The sequence below is a fragment of the Mustela lutreola genome, chromosome 2 (genome assembly GCF_030435805.1).
Source record: "Mustela lutreola isolate mMusLut2 chromosome 2, mMusLut2.pri, whole genome shotgun sequence".
NCBI classification, from domain to species: Eukaryota; Metazoa; Chordata; class Mammalia; order Carnivora; family Mustelidae; genus Mustela; species Mustela lutreola.
Window position 1 is genome coordinate 202,686,409 of NC_081291.1, and position 20,761 is coordinate 202,707,169.

The 20,761-nt window shown below is 32.2% G+C and overlaps 1 protein-coding gene and 1 pseudogene across 2 annotated transcripts in view; one reads left to right on the top strand and one right to left on the bottom strand.

Moving 5' to 3' along the window:
* NCAM2 (neural cell adhesion molecule 2) overlaps positions 1–20,761 on the top strand; it is a 514,403-nt gene that overhangs the window by 331,595 nt on the left and 162,047 nt on the right. For both annotated transcript variants that reach the window (XM_059164507.1, XM_059164509.1), the window contains exons 7-8: positions 10,623–10,783; positions 12,940–13,085. In XM_059164507.1, the coding sequence (XP_059020490.1) occupies positions 10,623–10,783; positions 12,940–13,085 (307 nt within the window). The remainder of the gene's footprint in view (positions 1–10,622; positions 10,784–12,939; positions 13,086–20,761) is intronic.
* LOC131826226 (U6 spliceosomal RNA) lies at positions 15,069–15,168 on the bottom strand (annotated as a pseudogene).

Below are 20,761 nucleotides of genomic sequence, written 5' to 3' on the forward strand. Positions count from 1 at the left end.
TGGCTAGTGATGTTTAACATTTTTTCATGTATTTGCTAGCCATTTGTATGTCTTTTTTGGAGAAGTGTCTGTTTATGTCTTCTGCTCATATTTTGACTGGGTTATTAGTTTTTTGAGTGTTGATTTTGATACGTTCCTTATATATCTTTATAGATCTTGGATATCAGCCCTTAATCTGTAATGTTATTTGCAAATATCTTCTCCCATTCCATGGGCTGCCTCTTAGTTTTATTGACTATTTCCCTTGCTGTGTCCAACCTTTTTAATTTGATGAAGTTCCGAAAGTTCATTTTTGCTTTTGTTTCACTTGTTTTTGGAGACATGTCTCAAAAGAATTTATTGTGGTCAGTGTCAAAGAGGTAATTGCCTATGTTCTCCTCTAGGATTTTGGTGGATTCTTGTCTCACATTGAGGTCTTTCATCCATTTTGAGTTTATCTCTGTGTATGGTATAAGGGAATGGTCCAGTTTCAATATAATTCATTCTTTTGGGTTTTGGCTCTAACTGTTAAAAAGGAGACAATGAAACTTTACAAATGGACAATCTTAAAAATATATCTTAGTTATTAATTCTGGTTACCACTCAGGCATAGCTACAGATATTTACAGTCTCTTCTATGCTTCATGAACCAAATCATTTAAGAATAATCACAAGAAAACAATTAGTAGAAATATATTCGTATTGACAAAAATTAGCCATAGTGAGGATTAGGTTTTTTTAAAAACTTTTTCAAGAAGAATAATTACAACCCAATTCTCTTTTTTTCTATTAATTCCTGAGAACTTACTGATATTCTATTCCTTTCAAACACTTATCCATTTAATGCAGCAGGTAGCAATAAACAAGATATTTCTTCAAGTAAGGTAAATAGATGTTCTTTGCAAACATTAATTCCTTTGTGACATACTGTTGGTATTTTCTAAAGGATTATACATCAAACATGAACATATTCACCCCAGATAATGATCATGTATCTCTGAGACTTCTGGTTTCTGGTGTGTATCTGTAAGAGTCAATATTACATCTAATTGCAGCACAGAAAAGCTCCTGGATCATTCATTACAATGAACAAATATTGTTCTAGAATCTCATTCTCATCACTTTATCTTTCCAGGGAGACTTCCTTCTGTTTAGATTTCTGTCTTAAAGCTCAACATTTGTTCAAAATTCTCATATTTAACTGGAAACATAATTATCATACACGTTAGAATAAGTCAAATTCATAGGCTAATATAGTAAGTCATTTAAATCTATATTTTTTAATCTTTACATCTTCATATAGCATTTGTTTCATCCCTTTAATGGTACAAATAATTGTTCCATTCTCTAGATATGTAATGTATAATAGCAGAATGGAAATATATGTTAATGACATCAACAAAATTAAAATTAGTTTTTACTTTGACATTTATATATGTCATATTTATATATGTATATATACAATGTGTAATTATAATGCTTATTATTTTTTTCTTAAATATTTGGAAAATTTTCCAGTGAAACAGCCTATGCTAAGACTTGTGTTGTATAAAGGTTTAACTACAAATTCAAGTTCTTTCATAGATCTAGGTTTATCCCAGAAATATCTTTGTCTTTAGTGGTCTCTGGTGATATCTATCTTTCCAGCAATTTGTCCATTACATTTCAGTTGTTTTTACTAGCATATAGTCATTTACAGTATTTTCTTATTATATTTATAATTTTCACATTATCTATATTGATCCTTCCTCTCTCATTCTGATAAAATGGTCACTGGTTATTTGTTCTTCTCTCTTTTCATCCCGATCAGTCTAAAAAAATGTTTATGAAAAGAACAATCTTTTCAATGATCAGCTTTTGGTTCACTTACTTTCTTCTTGTTTTTCTATTTTCTAATTCATTGATTTCTGCTCTTATTTTTATTATTGTCTTCCTTTTTTTTACTTTTTAATATTCTCTTCTATTTTTAGTGGCTCAAAGTGGGTACATATGTCATTGATTTCAATCATTTATACTTTTCTAATATAAGCATTCATTTCTCCTTTTTACAATGCTTTAATTGCACTGTACTAATTTTAATATGTCACAGTTCCATTTTTGTCCAGTTCAAATATATTTTTAAAAGATTTTATTTATTTATTTATTTATTAGAGAAACATAAAGCATGAATGAATGCAAGTTGGGGGAGGAGCAGAGGAAGAGGGAGAAACAGGCTCCCTGCTGAGTGCAGAGCCTGATGCAGGGTTTGGTTCCAAGACCCTGAGATCATAACCGGAGCTAAAGGCAGGCATTTAACTGACTGAGCCACCAGGCACCCCTTATTCAAGTATTTAATTTTTTTTTCTTGTAATGTTATCTTGTTTGTTTCAAGTTTTATTTACATTCCAGTTAGTTAACATATGGTGTAATATTAGTTTTAGGTATAGAATTTAAGAGATTCATCACTCACCTATAATAACCAGTGTTCATGACAGCAAGATACCTCCTTAATCTCCATCACCCATTTAACCGACTTCCCCTCACTGCCCCTCTAGCAACCTTAGGTTTATTCCCTGTAATTAAGAGTCTCTTTTGTGAATTGCCTCTCTCTCTCCTTTGTTCCTCTATGTTCATCTGCTTTGTGTTTTAAATTCTATGAGTGAAGTCATATGGTATTTGTCTTTCTCTGACTTATCTTGCTTAGCATCGTATACTCTAATTCCATCCACATCATTGCAAAATACAAAATTTCATTTTGATGGCTGAGTAATATTCCATTCTACTATTTCTTTATCCAATTACTCTATCCTTTCATCAGTCTATGGACATCTGGGTTCTTTCTAAATTTGGCTATTGTTGATTTTGCTGCTATAAATATCAGGATACAATTGTCCCTCCATGTCAATACTTGTAACATTATTTTTGGCATTGGTTATTTAGAATGTTGCTGATTTTTTCCCCAAATATTTGGGTATATTTCATATGTACTTCTGCTACTAATTTAAAACTAAATTCCTTAATTGTTAGAAAACATACTTTGTATGATATCAATTTACTTAAATTTATTAGGTCCCACTTTATAATATTTTCAAATGTTCTGTTTGCACTTGACAAATACATATATGTGTATTTGTGTATATATTTATATAGAGAAAGATAAATAGATAGATATTCCACTGTCATATGGAGTAGTCTCTAAATATCAAATAAGTCAGCTAGGTGATTAGTATTATTCACATCTTCTATATTCTTACTGATTTTACAACTATTATCTCTTTCTGTTCTCAGTTCTCTCTGTTTTATTCCATGTCTTTTGAAGTTCTGTTATATGTTTAAACATTTATCAATGTCAGTATTATAAAAATTATTAAAGACTTTGTTTAGGAATAAAATGATACCAGATAGAATTTTGAGTCCTTTTTTCTGTTTTCAAATTTTATGTCTTTAAGTTTACTAAAATATATTGCTATATTTTCAAATTATTGATTTTTTTCTTTAGCAATGTTTAAACTGCTCTCAAATTTACCAGAGTATATTTCATCATCCTATTTTTTTTTTTTTTTTTTTTAAAGATTATTTATTTATTTGCCAGTGATAGAGGGAGAGAAAGCAAGCAAGCACAGGCAGACAGAGAGGCAGGCAGAGGCAGAGGGAGAAGCAGGCTCCCTGCCGAGCAAGGAGCCCGATGTGGGACTCGATCCCAGGATGCTGGGATCATGACCTGAGCCGAAGGCAGCCGCTTAACCAACTGAGCCACCCAGGCGTCCCTCATCATCCTATTTTTTATCTCTATAAGTTTGATAAAGGACCTTATTTTTGAGGCAAAATTGGTATAAGGTATTATTAGTTTCAGGTATACATCATAATAAATTGATTTTCTGATACATTACAATGTGATCACAACTATAAGCCTAATTACCATCTGTCACCATACGATGATTTCCCTTCACCCATTTCACCCATCCACTAACTGCCTTCCCCTTTGACACCCGCCAGTCCATTGTCAGTATCCATGAGATTGTTGTGTTTGTTCAATCTTTTTGTTCTTTAGGTTTTACATGCAAGTAAAATCATATGGTATTCATCTGTTTCTGTCTATTTATGTCATTTAGCATAATACTTTTAGGGTCCATTTGTGTTGTTAGAAATGGCAAGATTTCCTTTTTCTTCTATGGGACTTTTCCAGTTATCTTTTTGTAGTTGATTTCTATTTTCATATCATTGTGATAAGAAAAGATGCTTGCTATGATTTCAGTCTTCTTAAATTTAATGAGACTCATTTGGGGGCAAAATGCCATTTATCCTGGAGAATATTCCATGCACACTTGAGAAGAATGTGTATTCTGCTGATTTTTGATGGACTGCTCCGTATATATATATATATATATATACATATATATATATATAGACAGATAGATATCTATATCTCTCTCTCTCTCTCTCTCTCTGTATATATATATATATATATATATATATATATAACATCCATCTGGTCTAATGTGTTGTGTAAGGCCAATGTTTTCTTATTGATTTTCTGTCTGGATGATAGATCTATTGGTGTAAATGAAGTATTAAATTCCTCTACTACTATTGTGTTGTCAATTTCTGCCTTTAGGTCTGTTAATACTTGCTATATATATTTAGGTGCTCCTATTTTGGGTGCATAATTATATATAAATGTTGTATCTTCTTTTTTGAATGACCCTTTTATCATTACATAATGCCCTTCCTTGTCTTTGTATTGTATTTGTTTTGTTTTAAAGTGATCATTTTTTCTGATATAAGTACAGCTATGCTAGCTTTGTTTTCATTTTCATTTGCTTTTTTTACCCTTGCACTATAATCTCTCTGTGCCCTAAGATCTGAATTGGGTCTCTTTTAGGCAACATATCAATAGGTCTTGTTTTATCCATTCACCCATTATATGTCTTTTGATTGGAGAATTTAGTCCATATGCATTCAAAGTAATTATTGATAAGTATGTACATAGTGCCATTTTGTTAATAGTTTTCTGGATGGTTTGTAGCTCCTCTTTCTTCCTTTCTTCTCTTGCTCTTTTCCCTTGTGGTTTCATAGCTTTTTTTAGTGTATGTTTAGATTCTTTTCCCATTATCTTTTGTGCATCTACTATACAGGTTTTTGCTTTGTGAAGCACACATATAACAGACTGTATAGCAGTTTATTTTAACTTGTGAGCATTGTAAGTTTTGAATACATATTAAAGACTCTAGATTTTTTTCTCCCTCACCACATGTTTTGTTTCTGATGTCATATATATTTTTATTTTGTGCATACCTTAACAAATTATTATAGTTTTAGTTTGTTTTACTACCTTTGTCTTTTAAACTTCATTGTAAAATTTTAAGTGGTTAATCCGCTCCTTAATATATTTGCCTTTTCCTGTCAGGTGTTTACTTGCATATGTTTTCTTATTACTAGCTAGTACATTTTCTTTTTAGCTTGAGGAAGTACCTTTAACATTTCTTGCAAGGCTGGTGTAGTGGTGTGAAATCCTTTAGCTTTTGCTTATCTAGAAAACTCTGTTTGTCATTTATTCTGAAGGATAGTCTTGCTGGGTAGAATATTATTGGTTGGAAGTTTTCCTTTTAGCGCTTTGAATACACCATGCCATTCTCTTGTGGCTTACAGAATTTATGCTGAAAAATCAGCTGATAGTCTGATGGGGTCTCTTTATATGTACCAAGTTATTCTCTTGCTGCCTTTAATATTTTCTCTTTTTCTTTAACTTTGACATTTGAATTATAATGTGTTAGGCTGTGTAGCTCTTTGGGTTCATCTTTTTTGGAACTATCTGTGCTTCCTGGAACAGGATGTCTATTTCCTTCCCTGGGTTGGTTAAGTGGTCAGCTATTGTTTCTTCAAATAAGTTTTTTGTCCCTTTCTCTTTCTCTTCTCCTTCTGGGACCGTATAATGTGAATGTTACTCCACTTGATGTTGTTCCATAGGTCCCATAAGCTGTCTTCACTTTGTAAAATTCTTTTTGTTATTATTGTTGTTGTTGTTCCTTTTGGGTGAGTCCCACTGTCCTGTCTTCCAGGTTGCTGATCTGTTCTCTGTCATCCAAACTGTGGTTGAAATTCTTTAGTGTATTTTTTTTCAGGTCAGTTTTTGTATTCTTCACCTGCATGACTTCTGTTTGATACTTTCTTATATTTTCTGTTTGTTTGTTATTTTTACTGTGTTCATCCATTCTTTTTCCAATTCAGTAAGCATCTTTATGACCACTACTTTGAACTTTTTGTCAGGTAAATTACTTATCTCCATTTCAACAAGGATTCTTCTTTTCTTTTCTGGATTTTATGTTGTCCTTTTTTGGGGCATATGTTCTATTTTTCTCATTTTGTTTTTCTTTATATTTCTGTTTCTGTGTATGAGGTGGAATAGCTATCTTTCCCATTCTAGAAGGAGTGGCCTTGTGTAGGTGATGAAACTTTTCATTCAACCTTGCCCTAATTCTTGGATGTCTTTTGAACTTTGTGTTTACCTACACAGTCTGATTTATTCTTAACTGGTGAGAGCACAAGGGTGGAATGAACAGCTTGGCATCGTGGGGGCCAGGAAGATATAGCATGTGGGCAGGGTGAGCCTGCTGGCTTCAGAGAGGCTATAGCATGTAGGAAGGGTGAGCCTGCTGGCTTCAGAGGACCCAGAGGGGCCTCAAGATAGGAGGGAGCTCACTGGCAATAGTAGGGCCACCAGAGCTTGTGGGAAGGGCAAATCAGGCAGCTGCATCAGCTATAGGATTACAGCTACCACAGGACTATGTGGGGCTAGCCCTACAATACTAGCAAGGTTGAATGAGAATGTACAAATGGTGCCACCAGCATCTTCTCCCCTGGAAAATGTCCTACCAGATGCCTGTGTCTCCAGCACATGCTAATGAATGTCTACTGCATATAGAAATGTGCTTTCCAAACTACGTTTTTTGTTTTGTTTTGTTTTTGAGATTCCTGGAGTTAAGTCTGTAAGACCTTTAAAAGCAGCCTTTTCATTTCTCACAGTCTTTTGGATCTCTAACATATAAGCCCTTTTGCTTTGCAGAATCGGATATTTTGGGTGTTCATCTCTCCAGTGTAAACCCCAAGGGTTGGGGTGCCTGATATGGGGTATAAGCCCCTTACTCCTCAAGGAGAAACTCCAAATTTGTAATGTTCCTCCAAATTGTGATTTGCTATGTTGACAGTAGGAATTTTGGCAAGATTATATTTCTGCTTCTCTTACCTGTCTCAATCCTTTATCCTTTGTTGTGGAGAAACTCTTAAGCTAGTTTTCCTGTATTTTTCAAGGGGAATTTATCCTTGCATAGCTGAAGATTTGGTATGTCCCTGGGAGGAGTTGAGTTCAGGACCTTCCTACACAACCATCTTGAACTTCTCCTCCATTTACTCCATATTTATTATACATTCTATGATAGAGGACTTTCTCTTTCCTCTTACAAGCTTATAGCTCATTTTTACTTTCTTGAACATATAGAATATATTCTAATAGTTATTTTAACAATCTTTTCTCCTATTTTTATCATCTGTATCATTTCTGGATCTTCTAATTTATTGAATTTTCTCCTTGTTATGTGTCATATTTTCCTACTTATATGTTAGCCTGGTAATTTTTGATTGAGTGCCAGGTATTAATGATTTTATGCTTTGGAGTACTGGATATTCTTGTACTCTCTTACTCTATTTTTAGATGTAGGAGGTAACTTGGGATATGTTTGATCATCTGAGGATTGCTTTTAGATTCTTATAGTGGATCCAGAGCAAGCTTCATCCTAGGGTCAGCTTGGTTCTATTATTGAAGCAATATTCTTCTAAGGAGGTGACTTAATGTCCTGCATTTTAGGTTTTTTTACCCGGAATGACTGAGAAGCAAATTATTCCTGGTTCTGGGATGGCTGTGTTATATCTTTTCCAGTGGTTCTTTGCCTATGCTGGGAAAGCCTTTTTGGCATGCAGTCACGAATCAGTAGTTAAAGATTGGTTGGGGATACACTGCATATCTCTTTACCTTCTTTCTTGTGCAGCTGTCTTTTCTTATATTCTCTAGTTCACAAATTCTAGCTACTTTAACCTCCTCCAACTGAGAACTCTGCCTGGCTGTGCTTGGGTTCCCCACTACAAGCTACACACTTGAAACTCTCCTTGCATAGTAAGCTATGGTGGTCTTAAGAGGTCACTATTATGAGCTACTTGTTGATTAGTGTTTAAAAACTGTTAATTAATCAGTGCCTATTGTGCCTATTGCTCTTTACAGTGGGAGGGTAGATATGGTCCCTGTTACTCCATTATGCTTAAAAGTGAACTATCCTCTCTTCTTTATTATCTCCACTAATTCCCTGATTCTAATCCTTATTTTCTCATGCCTAGAAAAGGGGTACTTAGAGAAGTGGTTTACATTTTAAAGTATAGGCTTACAGAATTCCATCAGAATTCTTTGGGAATCTTTTTCAGACATGGGATTCCTCAGAAGTAGAGTGTGAATAATAGCAAGTGTATTCTATATTACAAGTTTATTAGGAGAGTGGTATTATAGAACTATTACTTTGGTTATATCTCTTGCTGATATCTTTAAATTGAGCTTTTGAAGGAACGATAGTCTTTACACAGAGATTTCCTCTAAATCTCTTCAAAATCTCCCCATTCACTTCAGAGCCCAAATCATAATTATTTTTTTTCCCCATGAAAATTTCTGGAGTATTTTACCCATCATCTTTTTCCTTCTCTCCTACTATAGTATATCCCCCTTGTCCCTACCTAACACAAAAAAAAGTTATTATAAATTCATTAATGGGCTCTACTTTAGTTACTGCTCTTAATGCCAATGCTATTACAAATTCTTTATGGTAGGTAGCCATGTCTCACTCATTTCCTATACTTCAAACATTTGGCATGATATTCCAAATGAGGTAGGAAAATAACTCTTTGTCAGAAAGAACATTAGAATTTAGTTAATTTGCTGCTTATATTACTATGTAAATTTAATTTTCTTCATCTATGATTTCAGGGGTGGGAAAATCATATTTACAATTTTAGTTCTCTAATATGTGAATGAGGGTAAGAAGGACAATGGACATATGAGCTAATTGTGAGTTTTAAGTCAAGTTGAATATATAAGGAAAGTGTCTTATAGGCCATAAGTTGCTTAAACTTCTAGAGTATTATTATTATTATTATTTTTGTCCTACAAATTATTACTTTCTATTGACTAGAGTAAGAAATATATTGTATCACTAGTTGCTGTGAAAATTCTACTTATACATTATATTCTTGACAAAGTTGTTGAAACATTATTTTTGGTTGTTATAAATTTTAGATTAATAAAAATAAGAAAAGAATATTAAAAAATACAGATCAATACTATATATGTAGTATTAATATTTTACAGACTACTTTTGTACCCCACTCTCATGCAATTTTTGTACATTTCATGATATCTTTAGAGATGTCAATAGAAATGGGAAAAGTGGATGTTAATGAGCCATAGAAGGATAAGTATTATATTAAGATATGTGCCAATGCTTTCTGGAAGTGAAACCAGAATTCACTGGAAAGATCATTTAGGATATTGAAGTAATATTCTCTCTCACTCTGGGAAATATTTGTTATAATTCTTTCAAAGATTTTTTCTTTCTTTCTTTTTTTTTTTTTAATTGAAACTTGTGTGGACAAATAGATATCCCATCCCCTAAGGACAGATCCTAAACGTTTTACATTAGTGGGCCTTAGAATCAATTCAGTCCTTCAAAATACCATTATAAGAAATAGAAGGAAAACTAAAAGAGAAAGAAAAAGAGAAGGAGGAAAAGGAAATGTAAATAAACTAGAATGGAAGGGAATAGACAATATAGGAAGGTTTCACATATATTAAGGAGAATTGTAGAAATTACTTAAGATTTAAGTATGTTTAAGACATTTCTTACTGTAAGTCATAGAAAAAGTTTGAAAGACTTTTTTTAATAGATAACAAAAACTGGAACTGGAGGAGAGTGAAGACTATTTCAATTCAGAAATAACTTGGAAAATATTGAAAATTATTTATGTTTAAGAGGAAACATATCTAAGAATGAATAATGAATCAAATCATCATATTCAGGATAATTTCTCTAACTGCATTTGCACATAATTGTTTCATCTTACCCTCTTATTGGTAGTGCTTATTTGCAATATAAATTGGTAAAATATTTAAATTGTGTTTATTTTGAAACTTCTTTAGAGGATGTTTCCATAGAAAGTTTCTTAAATGTATCCTAGGTACCTAGTAAATAAATATATGTTGACTCACCGACACAAAAAGTGTATATGGAATTAAAATCGGCAGCACAATTTTTTTTTTTTTTTTTTTTTTTTTTTTGCTAATAAAGTAAAAATTGAACGAATGTGCTTATTTTGCCTAAGGTCGGTGTTAAGATTTCAACATAGCTCAACTATCATTCTTGTCTCTAAGTTTAAGCAATTTTCAATTATAATTTCAATATCTAGTAACTGAGTTTTACTGGATTACTAAAAGTATAGTTGTGATTGGAATATAGCTTTGTCTATCCAAATCTATATAATGATTGACAACTACCGATCAAAAAATTGAATACAATCTCCTCCTGAGTTATGAAGTCAGATTTATGAAGATCAACCTCTGTTTTCTTCTTTAGGAATGGCAAGTTCATTGAAGAAAATGAAAAGTACATATTGAAGGGAAGCAATACAGAACTCACTGTCAGGAACATAATTAATAGTGATGGGGGTCCTTATATCTGCAGGGCCACAAATAAAGCAGGAGAAGATGAAAAGCAGGCATTTCTCCAGGTCTTTGGTAAGTATTATAGCATAGTGGTTAAAATTATGATGTCTAGAGGGAAGTCTGAGTCAAATCCTACTCTGTCATTTATATGTCATTAGCTTTCTAAAATTAAATCTGTTTTCTCATCTGAAACATATTTTAGCATTGCAGCTACAGGTTGAATTATTTGAAGAATTACATGAAATGATACATGTATATTCTTATAAAATATTGGATGACTGATAACAGAAGATGGAAGAAAATTCCTTTAAATTACACATAACTGGGATCTGTTATAACTTACAGATCTTTTATATTTACATATATATATATATAGGTTGGTCTTCATAATTCTTTATGTGACACATGTTGAGATTAGTTTTACTTTTAATATACTTCAGAACAACACATCTGTAAGCTAAAATTAGGAAATATTGACCTGTATCCATAAGAAATTACTTTTCTTCATTCTATTAAAAGGATATGTAATATGAATATCTTTCATATTTACCAAAAGCTGTATTGTTTTCTTTGGGAAACTTACAGAAAGTGGATAAGCAGTAAGGTGTTTGTTTGTTTGTTTTAAATTGATTTAGCTTCCATTATGTAAGAAGAAAACCAGTTTTACTTGTGTATTTGGAATATGTCATTGTCTTTAAAAAGCATAACACAAAATTATATGCATTAATAGCATTTAATATGTTTTCTCTATTTTTCAAAACACTGTTATCAAAATTCTTTCACAACAAAAAGAGGAAATGGGAAGAAAAGAAGGAAAATTCTATGAGAGTAAGAAGGACCATAGTTCATGTAGAGGAAAGAGTAAATAAACTTAAAATTGTTAGAAATCATAAAAAGTTTTGAACTTATTCTAGCAGTATTCAGCACTTAACAAGATTGTTCTCTTTAGAACCTACACTAAATAAATATGACTCAGTATAAAAATTTATTAATTACTAATGATAGTTTCTGAGATAATTCCAAAGAGTAGATATTCTCAATTTACATCAGAGAGCTATTATGAAATACTAATAATTTTTTTATTAAGCTGGCAGTGCATGAGAACAAAGAGATAAAAGAAAGATTCTAATATTTTTATCTTTTCAAATGGCAAATACTTCAGGATATGCTACATCACTGTAGTAATCACTTTTTTATAGTAACACTAAACAAATTTGCATTGTGCTTGAAACAAAATCAAATATATATAGTAGAAATCCAACTAAATCCATTTAAGTCAATGGAATAAACACTGAATTGTTAAAAATGATACATTCCATACTTCCAATATTTGAAAACTAGGTTTCCAAGATGAAAAGCAATTTATTTATATCCCATGATCAGTTGCATTTAAAGATTAAATAAAGTGTTACTTTTCTGAAATACCATGTGCTGGCTTTCATCCTTTTAAGTTCTACCATGTAAAAATTTAAGAAATGCAGATAATACAGATTTTATAATTGTAAAGATCCATGGTATCATGCAAATTTGTGGATGGACATATTTTTAATATAATGGTAATCTAAATTAGTAGACATAATGTTTTCTCTCATTACTGAAGTCATAATTATAATGAAATGATTAGTTACAATGCTTAAAATATTGTTAAAATAAACTGAAGTAAAAAATAAGTCAATTGGAATAATGTAAGTATCTAACATATATATACTTACTTCATAAATATTTTAAATATTATGCATAATTTTACTTACTACATATTCAAGATACAATCATCATTTTCTTTCTCGGGTGGAATTATTTTTAAAGCTTAAGAGATAATCACTAAATAAGCAGATGTTACGCATGAACACATACACAGTCATAAACATAAAGCCACCATGTGGCTTTAAAAGAGGAGATTTTAATTTTGTAGATTTAAGAGAGAGAAAAATAAAGGTCTTTTGAAATCACAAAGTTTCAAAAGGAATTATAATTTGTATATTGGCTTTTAAGCCACTTCAAAATTTTTTTTTTATGATAATCGATGAGAATTATTTTCTAAAGGATTTCTCCCTGTACTTTGCCAGTCTCTTGGCACTCCTTTAATGCAAAGTGTGCTGCTGTAACTGTTCCAATGTTAGTAATTCTATACTGTACTAATGCAAACTTAAGTGCCCACTGAGGCTTTTAAGTCTGAATAGTGATATTTTCCTCCCATACAGATTGAGTAATGTATATATTCTTTACAGTACAGCCTCACATAATACAGCTTAAAAATGAGACTACGTATGAGAATGGTCAAGTCACACTTATATGTGAAGCAGAAGGGGAGCCTATACCAGAAATCACTTGGAAAAGAGCAGTAGATGGCATCACATTTTCTGAAGGAGATAAGGTAAAAGAATCTCAATATATAGTCATTTTCAATACCATTGTATTTTCAGAGTTTTGCACATTACTAAATCTCACATTAGACTTCAGTTTACTAAGTAACTTGTAGGAATGCAAGAAACAGTTGAATTTTTCAAGAGGTAATGCTACCACACTCAGCCCGAAAATTAGTGGAGAAAAAAGTGAAAGTGTAATATTTAAAGATGTTTTTCATTGTGTCACAAAATTTTAGGTTGTTGTTATTCTTGAGTTTTCTTACAGGAATTTTGGCATACATGGAATTTATAAGTTATTGCAATTTTAGCTCCCCACCCCATGCTGTAAAAATGAGAGTCATCCCAGTTGACCAAATTCTCTGTCATCATTAACTCTTTACTCTTTAGAATTGTCTTGTGCAGTGCAAAGTTAGGTGTCACCTTCACGAGGTGGGGATCCTGGTGATGGGAGCTGAAATGATGAGGGGACTGATGACTGATGATCAGTAGATGTCTTTATTTCTTACAATCACTTCTTTTATACCTTCCACAAGATCCGATGACAAACAGGAAGGATATAGATTTATGTGCAGGGTGTGGGCTACATGGGAGATGTGATTTACGTGCAGGCAATCAAGTGAGACAAATGAACAACAGCGATTATCTCTTAGCTTTAAAGGACAGGAGCGAGTTAGGGATTCTCCACACTTACCAGATCTGTCTCAAGGAGGACATGAAAACACTCCTGGGATCCTCTCATGTTTGTTCTGGGCCCAGAAAGACTCTTGCCCTCCATCTCCTGGAGTTTTCTCACAGGGTTTGACTCGACCCCGGTCACACTGGCGAGTATCTGGGTTGTGTTTCAACAGTTAGGTTTTGCTTTCATATAATTTAGAATCTAATAAAGAGAAATAAACACAAACAGAACAAAATACAGTACTTTGGTAATTGTCAGTCCCATGTAAATGGGCGACCTGTCACCAGAATACATCTACATTGCTAACTAATTAATAATAGATTTTCATTATTGCTCATTTTAATAATTATTCACACAAAACTCCAACGTGTGGACAAAGTGAAACAGAAAGGAAAAGATAGTGAATTAGTGATAAAATGAATTGACATTTCACATGTGTAAAAGAGGGTAAAATTAAGATTACCAATATCTTTCCTTAATATTAAAAAGAAACTCCTTTAAGCTTTTCATTAATTTAAATCAAGTTCTGGAAAAGACAGTGATTTCTACAATATAATTATGTACCTTTGACATACTAATAAGGATAGCAGAAAAATTTGAAACCCACTTTATCTGAAAGACAGTTTCTATCCCTCCAACTCATCATGTAGTTTTGAACAACTTGCTAACTCCATAAATTGACAAAACAGCCATCTCCCTAGCTATTTACTATTTATTCTTTGTAAGAATTGTATTCACATATATATGTATATATGTATGTATTCTATACATACATATAAGATATACATGATATGTATTCATATATATATATATCTATATATCATACTTCTTTGCCTCATGTCCTCCTCATGATGGCATTTTTAAGAGAGTGTATCTTTTTTGATAATAGTTATAATATTTTGATATACTTATTTTATATATACAAATTGAAAATCAAATTTATAAAATATCTTTTGGAAACCCAGAGAAACCATACAGACTTTGCTTTAACATTTTCTTAACAGAAAATCCTAGATATTATTAAGGCACAATTGTAAAATCTGAAAGGAGTTATATTTCCATAAAATTATTTTAAATTATAAAAACAAAGATATTAAAGACTGTAGGTAATTGTTTTCCTGTCAATTTAGTACATTTCTTTAGATCTCTCAAGAATAATGATTTTCATGTCCACAAGCTCTTATTAATTATACCTTCGTATTCCTAACTCATGCTTTCATTATATTCTTGACCACTGTAAAATTCCTAAAAGTGCTTGTCTTTTTTTTTTTTTCTTTCACTATTAGCTGTTGATCAATTTGATGTGAAGTTATTTCAAAGTTTGGGACAGGAATTTGCATGTCATCCCTATGCAGGGGTTTTACTTATCTTCTTTTTATCATTCCAATTTTAGTATATGTTCTGCCAAAGTGAGCGAGCAAGCACCTGAAAGTTCTCATCTTAAGATAGTGTTTACTCTTCATTTAATGGATGTTTCCTTATGTGTATACCAAAAATGAGAGATGCATTATGTCCAGTTATTTTATCATGAAAAATTCAAGTAACCAGAAGGCTGTGACATTTTTTTCTATACTGTAAACCCCAGGCCACCCAAAACTATATTCAGAAATTTCTTCTCTAGTAGTTATGAGGAATAATCAACTAGTTTGTTTGAAAAGAATCATCTCTATTAAAATACTCTTTTTATTTTTTATTTGGTTTATTTTCTACAAAACAATTATAGAAAACCATATATGCTTTTGTTTTTCCAAATGTAACTTCTATCCAGTGGGTAAAGAAATGAAGGTCATTCACTTTCTATCATGACATTTCTCCTAAATCATTTTGATTCATATCTTATTTTCTGCATAGTAAGCCTCATTTCTCATTACTAGTTTCTTCAACAACCAAAATTCAAAAACTGAATGGTTGACCTGAGCTTTGAAGTAAGACACACCTGGTTTGAATCTCAGCTTTACCGTTTGGCAGTATTATCTGAACTCTTATTGATATGAGTTTCTTCATCTTTAAAATGTGGATAATAACATTTACTTCCCTTAAAGGAAGAATAAATCTGGGAAGTAGTCCTAACCCTTTACATTTTGTAAATATTCAATAAACTTTACTTTATCTTTGTTATATTTGTCATATTACATAATTTTTAAAGCAAAGTTTGTCTTTTTTGTTATTCTGAATAAAATCTATTTGTTAATAGACTCCATAAAGTCTGGTACCTGAGGTTTGATTAAACACTATCACAGAGTATATTCAGATCATATCTGTCTTGTCATGGAAAGCATGAGATTGTATTTTCTGCAAGAATCACTTGGAGAGCCTATTAAAATGCACCTTCTAGAATCCCACTCCCTGATGTTGATTTAGTATGTTTGATACAGGACCGAGAAGTACATATTTAATAAACTCATAAGGGTGGTATCATATGGATTGACTTCAGGCCATACTCTGGAAAATAATACTCTAAGTCAGATGAAATTTAACAGCTAATCCTGTCAACAGAAAAGTGCTCTTAACAGATTACTTGACACCTGATAGAGGCTTGGGAAATATGGAACAAAACAAATCAAAACTTCCCATCATGTATACACTATCAATGTTTTGATGCAACTGCTCATTCTGTAGGTCATAGTGAAACAGCATCAGTGTAATGTGCTCATACTAAAAACTTAATCCAAAAATACGGCAGTGCACTTATGTTCATCAGTGTAGATTTACAAACGATGGGGTCTCAATTTAATAATATCCCCTTTCCTTACCTAAATTCTCAATCACTAGATAAGACAAAAAAAATAATAAATAGAGATAAAATGTCATGCGACTTTAACCAGCGGGTAAGTGAATGTTCTTATACCGAACCAGAGAATTAAATAGTCTTACCCAGCACAGTCCTGAGTAGCATTAGACCTTGTAGACCCCCACTGTGGGAGAGCAGATATCACTGCCAAGGTTACCATCATGGCTGAAAGCAAGGGAGAACCTCTGGTCTCTACAGGAAGGTCCTTTCTGAAAATAAAAGAAGAGAGCAGCTAAGAAGCACATATTCAGTATGATCAGTATGATACCCTCATAGTTACCCATCAAACATCTGCCTGGTTCTCATGGGGAAGATTAATTAAGGAGTTGGAAAGTCCAGAACTGGTATGTTCACAAGCTCCCTTCCCATGGAATAAATGTTAGGAATCCATGAGAAGTGTTTATTGCCCAAAATAGCCTTATGTTAATAACATCTTAATAAGCACTGTATATACATTTTCACAACTTAGCTTCTGATATTCTTACTGCATGCTAAATGGCCCCAAAACAAAGTGGAACAAAACAGCCATTTTCTTTTGTTTATGATTTTGTGGATCAGGAATTTGCAGAGGCTCAGCAAAGGGGACATCACGAGGCACTTCAAATGTGCTCACATGTGTATGTTTTCTGTATCTATAGATTTGTAGAACAACTGAACTATGTATATTAGTATACCATAAAATATCCTTGCATAATATGGCATCCTTCAGAAACCACAACAAAAAACGGGGTCCTTAAATACATTTAAACTCATGACTATTTCATCTAACCCACTATAATGCATCTTATCTACATTTAAAATAGTGTATGAAATTTTAACAACATCAGAAAATTTCAGAAATACGTATAATATGTAAGAAAAAGAGTATTGACTTGCTTCAAAAATACTTTCTTAGTATTCATTGTTATTTCAAAATAACATTTTGTTCATCATTTTATTGTTAAAGAAATTTCACATTTTTCACTTTTAGTTACCCATTTATTGAAAATGTCTAGACACTTTTGTGCAATTTAAGTATTATTTATGATTCTCTCTAAAAATATTGATTTACTGGGGCTATCCAGAAATTCATTACACTTACAGATTAATACTAGCACTTTATTTTGGAGTCATCTTAAAATACAATTGTTTATAAAAATCAGATATCCCTAGCTTCTTCATTAAATGGATACTATACATACAATCTTAATAATATTTAAATGTTATATAATAAAGTTTAGGACAAAACCAAAGCTACTGTTTTAGAATATAAAACAACCATGAATTGAAAGTTATAAATTGTTTTTTAATTAACAAGTTAAGCAATCTAATTTATGTAGTAAAATCTTTATTTAAAAAAAAAAAAAAACCCTGCTTCTTTCACAGAGTTGATCTACCAGTTATGTAAGAATAAGTTTCTACAGTGTTTGACAGAGTCCCTGGCATTAATATCTGTCATCTATTTTGAACCAGTTTCTTTAGATCATTCCTTCTTATCATTCTTATTAATAAATGTTAGAATATGTAAGATTATAGGTATTGGAAGTCGTGCAAAATGTCACGCAAGTCAACATTTAATCCTAATTCTGTCACTTTGTCCCTTTGACACTTTGGTGTATCACTCACCATGTTACTTCTTATATCTGACCTCAGTTTTTGCATGTCTAAATCAGGATAATAAGATATCCTTGAAAAAAGTTTCTGAAGATGAAATGAAAGTCCCTATAACAATATCCTAGACACAAATCAAACATTTTAAAAGTGTTATTTTCTCTTGTCTGGATATACCCAGTCTTCAGATATTTTATGCATGAAAAAGTGATCATATGGATTCCCTGTTGATGACTGCTGTCACAAAGGAACCAGATAAATAAATTCTCTGAGCATGGTCATATGTTCTGTCTGAATAACACAAGAACAATAGGATGGTGTACCAGCTGTTATAGTTTGTGCTTCCATGATATAACTGTATGTAGAATTTACTATAAAATCACCTCTAGCAACATCAGTTCCAGATCTTCTAACTATGGATCACATTCCTCATGGAAGTTGACAGTGTCCAGCATCTGCATTTGAGTATTCATCTCACTCACTGTATGTCTGATGTCAATCTGTATCCCTGCAGGGCTCAAACTTTCTATCTGGGGTGAAGATAGATTCTAATGCTAAAGAAAGGCTGGTCCTTCTTTTAATGAGACATGAAATGTCACAGATTATTTTCTGCTCTGTCTTCTCTCCCACCCCAAAATTTTCCTCTCTAGGAAGTGATTCATTTTTTGCCTTCTTTTGGGCCCATGTAGACCTCCCACATTACATAGTGATAAATATTGATTCTAAATAAACTCTTTCACATTGTACGAAAGGCTAAACAGATCATTAAAATGCGAGGGGGAAAAATGCCACACTCCACAAAGCAAAGTTACTTCACAGTGCCTTGTGCATACTTTTTCCAAACTAGTACTTCATAGTCATCTGATAAACCTGGTGTCCTTTAAACATGTTTAAAGAAATATTGTTACTTGTTATTTTAAGAGTAAATGTAAGTAAAGAGATCTACGGGGAGTGATTTTTACTTCTAGAATTCTTACAAAATGGTAAATATAACAGCATGCAAACCTGCCTATATGAATAGAATGTTTTATATAATAATTACAAAGTGCTTATAATTTTGTCTGGGAGATGACATCTCACATGTGCCACTTATCTACTCTTTTAAGATACAGAATCTATAATTATTTTACTCCTGTTGTACTTGTCCTGCATAGTAAATTACAGGCCTTCCTCTACTAGAAATTAGCCCCACCCTGCATTGAATAAGAAGTATTTGAAATGTGTAGCAATAAGTTATAAATGTCTTAAAGCAGAATTTCTCAAGCTTCAGTCATTTGACAGCTTCCTCACTTTTTCCTTTTTTAAATTTAAATTCAATTAGCCAGCATCTAGTGCATCATTAGTTTCAGATAGAGTGTTCACTGATTCATCAGTTGTATATAACACCCAGTGCTCATCACATCACATGCCCTCCTTAACGCCCATCACCCAGTTACTCATTCTTCCACCCACCTCCCCTCCAGCAACCCTCCGTTTGTTTCCCAGAATCAAGAGTCTCTCATGGTTTGTTTCCCTCTCTGATTTCTTCTCATTCAGTTTTCCCTTCCTACCCCTATGATTCTTTGTTTCTTAAATTCCACATGTGAGTGAAACCATGTAATTGTCATTCTTTGATTGACATCCTCTCTTTTGTAGTCATGTTTCCTGTTATACAGTTTTTTTAAATGAATTAGTTTTCAGTTTATTCTAATCCTGCCCCAAAATACCAGTGGAATCAGTATACTAGTTATACTTTTAAATATCATTAAATAAATATAAAACTATAAAAAATTGTTTTTCAAAGTCATATTAAAGCTAGCATGCAAATTATTCTTTTACATATCTTACTCTATGGGTAATTATTCTTTTACATATTCATTTACAAATTATTCTTTTACATATCTTACTCTATGGGTAGCTCTTTTATAGCTGTAATTAGTAAATGAATTCAGTTAGCAAATAACTGAAAGAGCTATGTACAGCTATAACATGTACACAGATCGTACTTTTAAAATAACTGCTTTTCAAACATACTTTGAATTATCATGCTACAAAATTTAGTTATGAAATTATGGGCACTGTAGCACATTTAAACATATTCCGATTAGGACAGAAAGCCATTCTCTGCCCTCCTATTGATGGGACCAGGCACTTCCTTCCAGTAAATAAATGTGTTTCATTATTAATGAAAGGCTAAAGAGATTACAGATCATAGTAACAGAAACTCATTTAGTTTCAGTCCTTAATACCAAATGGTCCTTTCAAAATGATGCCAATAAACTCAATACATAAAGCGGAGTGGTTAACCTCAAAAACAATTTCTTCCTATTTTTGCTGGAGTGAAACATCACATTCTAGTCATGGTCTGAGTTTAAAGCAGTTCAAAACTTTGTGATTAAAATAATAGGATTTTCTGTTCTTTTACATTCATTTTGAAAACTGTATCTGTGTCCAGGAGAGCAACCTGATTCTACATTAATTTTCATATTTTAAGTCCATATTGCTTTTTGTTACTTCACGATTTATTTAAAATGAAATTTAAGATTAAAAAATTACTAAGCATGAATAGTTTAACACTTAGCTTTGCACATACATGTACTGAAGCCATAGTTGTACTGAAATGTTTCTTTCTATCATAATAGTGCAGA